Source organism: Enhydra lutris, unplaced genomic scaffold (genome assembly GCF_002288905.1).
Source record: "Enhydra lutris kenyoni isolate GAN:26980312 unplaced genomic scaffold, ASM228890v2 scaffoldscaffold7, whole genome shotgun sequence".
NCBI lineage: Eukaryota > Metazoa > Chordata > Mammalia > Carnivora > Mustelidae > Enhydra > Enhydra lutris.
In genome coordinates this window covers 39,365,956-39,370,832 of record NW_019154091.1, presented here as the reverse complement: position 1 = coordinate 39,370,832, position 4,877 = coordinate 39,365,956, and the positions used below count along the sequence as shown (strand labels likewise).

The 4,877-nt window shown below is 47.4% G+C and overlaps 1 protein-coding gene across 3 annotated transcripts in view; it reads left to right on the top strand.

The window, feature by feature from the left end:
* LOC111142125 (heme binding protein 1) overlaps positions 1-4,115 on the top strand; it is a 68,417-nt gene extending 64,302 nt beyond the window's left edge. For all 3 annotated transcript variants that reach the window (XM_022495106.1, XM_022495105.1, XM_022495104.1), the window contains one exon: positions 3,522-4,115. In XM_022495106.1, the coding sequence (XP_022350814.1) occupies positions 3,522-3,693 (172 nt within the window). In that variant the 3' untranslated portion in view covers positions 3,694-4,115. The remainder of the gene's footprint in view (positions 1-3,521) is intronic.
* The last annotated feature ends 762 nt before the right edge of the window (positions 4,116-4,877 follow it).

The following is a 4,877-nucleotide window of genomic DNA, read 5'->3' as shown; positions in this document are numbered from 1 at the left end:
GGACTCGATCCCAGGACGCCGGGACCATGACCCGAGCCGAAGGCAGCTGCCCAACCAACTGAGCCACCCAGGCGTCCCTGGGGAGCGTTTTTTAAGTGAATTTATGAATCCCCAGATGATGACATTCTCCATATCACTTGCTGGGTCTCTGTGTTTTTCTCAGCTCCTTCTTTAGGGGCCCCTGCCAAGGCCACTTCTTCCACCCACCACCTGGGGACCAGGATGCCCAAGAGCAGCCCGCTGACCCTCTATGTCTGCTCACCATCTAGGCCTTGTCTCCTTCCTTCCCGTGATGATAGTCAGTACCTACTCACTGAGGACTCCCAGTATCTGTCACCAGGCCCACCTCTTCCCAACACTGGATCTCTGGCTCTGGTCCTTTGCCAGGTCTTCTAAGGAGATTTGCAGTGCCTGACACACACTTGGGCACACAACAGCTGTTTCATGAATGTATTTCATAGACATACCTTCATATCAACATGGCCCCCAAACCATATTATTAGTCTCCCCCACCCCTCCTTTTCTTCACCCTAGCATCCCTAGCAGCAGCTTCTATCCAGAGACTGCCCTGGAAACCCTGGAGAATCCTCAACTTCCTGCTCTCCCCGCCTCCCCTCACCTCTAGTCACCTGTCAAGTTTGCCTTTGTTCAGAGGTGTTTGCCATCTCACACATGGTAGTTCCTGGCCTCCAACAATTCCATCTCTTTCCCTCCACTGCCGCCAGAGGGATTTCTCCAAAACAAACCTGATCATGTCAGCCCCTTACTTTCAAAGCCTTCGTAAGCCCACCTTTTCAAAGTCGTCAGCATGGCATTCAAGGCCCTTCCCAGTGTGGCTCCAGTCAGTCCAGTTTCCTTGTTTGAATTCCCACCCTTAGTGTGTGCTTCAGATTTCATTATATGAGTGAGTGAATGTGGAGGCAAACAGTCTTAAGTGCAATCATCTTGAGATCTATCAACCTGAAGACCTGAAGACACTAACTTTTACTGTTTACCCCAGAATTGTTGACTTGGCCAAGGGATCGAACATGTGTCAGGCACCTTTTAGGTGCTCTGGCTACACCAGTGCACAGAAAGTGACAAAGATCCCTGCCTTCATGGGGCCTATACTCTACCGGAAAACTCAGACCATAAACAGTGAACATAGTAAATGAATTATATAGTATGTTAGAAGGTCATAAGTGCTGAGGAAGAAAGGAAGGAAGGAAGGGAGAGAGAGAGAAGAAGAAAGAAAGAAAGAAAAGGAAGGATGGAATGAAGAAAGGAAGGAAAGAAGGAAGGAAAGAAGAAGAGGGCGGAGGGGGAAGAGAGTGAGAAAGAAAAGAAAGAGAAAAAGGGAAAAGAATGGGAAAAGGGAGTGGGGTTAAAGATTAGGGTTTTGAGAGAAGGCCCAGGGGAGAAGGTGAGATAGTTCATCGAGCCAGCTGGTCATTCCTAGGCTCTCTTCCTGGGTTCCTGATACTACTTGAGATTCCCATCATGTCCCTCACCCCAGGAGGCAGGGAACCCGATGGGTGTCCTGAGCAATTGCAAAATGACAGTAATAGCTCCTGTTTGTCGTGGGCCTACTATGAGCCAGCACTGAGCACAGCAGCCTCCATCTTGTCTCCCTCCGTCTTCACAGCAACCTTCTAAGACAGATTGGTCAGCCCTATTTAGCACACAAAGGACCTGAAGGTTAGAGAAGTTGAAGCCTTGCACAAGACCAAGAACGAGAGAGGGGCTGAGGTAGGACTGAGCACACAGCTAGCCCTCTTGTCACCAACTGATGAGTTGAGGACCCTTCTTCCTTTGGACATTTCTAAAATCCAGTAGCCTAAAGAGCCAACATGGCTCATTTTCAAGGAAAAGAACTGAGTGTCACAGCCTGAATGCGGGGTACAGCGGACACTCAACACCCGCTCCTACCTTCAGCATCTGATTCATCTCAGGCAAGTGGTTCTCAACCTATAGACATTCTTTCAAAGTAATCCCATAGTCTTGCAGACTTTTACTGCCAGGACAGTCTTCCCTTAATGTTCACCCTGGGTCTACTAATCCACTTTCCTCTCATTTGAGCCTCAGTGAAGCTGGAGTTCAATTTTCCTCATCAGCCTTATGATCTCTCTTCTATATACTTGAACCAAGCCTCCTCTATTCCAAAGTGGTCTCGGCTCTGTCCGTGTACTGTTAGCGACTGTCTAGACGTTGGAAGAACCAATCCCTTAAAGATGAAATCCTGGGTGTTTTTACATCAATAACCCTATAATCAACATGCTGAATGCTTGTCGAGCATGACTAACCACTTATAAAAGAGCAAAGCATGACTCAGAGAACCCCACCAAAAATAATGCATTTGGCCTAATCTTGGCCTAGTGCAGATTCAGACTTTTGAGTCATGAAGCTCATTAGAAATGGGGACATATTTGACTCTAATAAAGATTTTAGTGCAACCCAGATTTAGACTGGTATATTTAGGGCAAGCCACAGGATGAATTTTGGAGCGTAGGCAGATGACGTAAGGAGGGAATAATCATCTCGAAAAGGCAAGCTTTATTCCTTCTCTGTACCCACCTTCTGCCATTAAGAGAGAAGCCTGATTTAGGAAAGTCTTTTTACTTACTAGAAAAAGAAAGCTTTCATGATTTGAACAGGAAAAGGGATTTATGAGAAGTGATTTCTTTATTTGGGGCATGCTTCAAGCTTGCCATGGGGCCTCCCAAGACTTCCTTGGGGTCCTTTGGTCCCTCTGTTTTTTAACAAAGCTGCTACTTGTCACCGCTGTGATGTGTTCACTCATCAGAAAGGATCTGCTGGGGGAGAAGCGTTAGCTACAGCTCTATCCTACCTAATGCTCCTGCCATCTTCCTCCTTCCCCAGCTGGAGACAGAGGGGCCTGGAGGAAGGGCTGCCAAGGCAAGAAGGAGCTAGAGAGAAAGGTGAAGCCATGGCCTAGGGGAAGGTCAGCCTACCATCCCTCGGGGACATTTCGGGAAGGAAAGGCAAGCTTATGCTTAGTACTTGACTGCTGTGTTTCTGGCTCTGCATTAGAGCTATTCACATCCATTATTGTATTTAAAGCTCATAACGACCCCGGAGGAAAAACAACAGCCTATCCCAGGTGCGCAAGTGAGGATCCGAGGGATCAAATCCACCTTTCAGGGAGCGACAGCCCCTGCTCTAGCACGCTTGTCGTACTGAGAGTGGCAAATGACTTCTTTTTTTTTTTTAAAGATGCCCTGCTCTCAATAAAATTAAAAAAAAAAAAAAAAAAAAGTCACCCAGTTGGCTCAGTCAGTTAAGCTTCTGCTTTCGGCTCAGGTCATGATCCTGGGGCCCTAGGATTGAGCCCCATGTCAGGGTCCCCACTCAGTAAGGAGCCTGCTTCTCCCTCTCCCTCTGCCTGCACCATTTACTTATAAATAAATAAATAAATAAAAATCTTTAGAAAATGATAAATAATAAAAAATAAGAAAGACTCCCCCCGCCCCCTTGGGGATCATGTCTTCTCCTAATCAACCCCTCATTTGCTTCTACCTTAGGCAGTTCGGCGGTTACGCGAAGGAGGCCGACTACATAGCTCATGCCACCCAGCTGCGTACAGCCTTGGAGGGCACGGCCACCTGCTGCAGTGACGTCTACTTCTGCACTGGATATGACCCTCCCATGAAGCCCTACGGACGTCGCAATGAGGTCTGGCTGGTGAAAGCATGAGGAACTCGCCGCCTTACAACTTCCCGGCCCTGTGCTTCTGGGTCCACTTCCCGAGGGGGGAAGGAGGGGGCACAGCTGCCAACTGTGTCTCCAGCTTCGCTGACGTCCCTTCAAAGCTGTGTACTGCCAGTTTTATGAAATACGCCTATTCTGTCTATGCTCTTTCTCTCCTGGTAGGAACTAAGACAGCCAAAATAGGAAGGAACATTTGAACTGACTTAGAAAGTTCTGTGGTAGATCAGAAAAAAAAATCCAGCAATGTTTTCCCAGCTATCTGGGTCACTCAAAACAGATCACAAAAAATTATTGACCCTGTCCTTTTGTGGTGGAGGAGAAAATGTGATTTGTGCACCATCTGTCATTTCTGATTCTTGCAAGACCTTTGTCTAAAAGAGGCCTGAAAATAAAGATCTTTGACTTAAACTGAGACAAATCCAGAGTATAGTTATTTCCAAGATGGCACAGTCTTATAAATAATATGTTATAAGTACTAATGATGACGCTTACTGGGACAGGAATCCCAAATTTAGTTCCAAAATCCTTCATAATTACAAATCAAAGACCCCGGTCTGGGAAGATGTGTCCCAGATGCTAGACCGTCCCAACATGATAGATGTTTACCACGACCGTGTCATAGGGATTCTATGATTAGAAGTTGAGGATCCTGTTTGCAACTGTGGCCCATGAAGCGTTCCAGGAGGGACAAAAGTAAACCAAGGGGAAAAAAATCATCACATTCTGATACATATCCCTGGAGGCAAGAACTGCTTGGAGGATTTATCCGTGGGAATAAGATGAAGTGAGAAAAAGCTGAGGACAAGTTTGATGAACTGAAGAAGAATGTGCAGTTTGGCCTGTAGGGAAGGAAATGGACACACACCCCGCCCCCCGAGGCTGTGAGGGGCAGGTGGGAAAGTTGCTGAGCTGGAACAGAATGTGTGGGTCAGCAAGAGGACAGAAAAAGCTGGGCAGGTCACAGGGCACGTAGAGAGTATGCTGATCCTCCCAGGGTGTGCCAAAGCCTGGCCCTGTCAACAGGCACCCTCCCAACCCCTCAACCCTGGGGACCGCTGGACAGGTTTTCTGGGAGAAAACCACCTTGGCACCCATCAGAAAGTCACTACACAAGCAGTGAGGAAAGAAACAAACATGAGCTTGAATCCTCACCAGGAAGGGTTCTCACT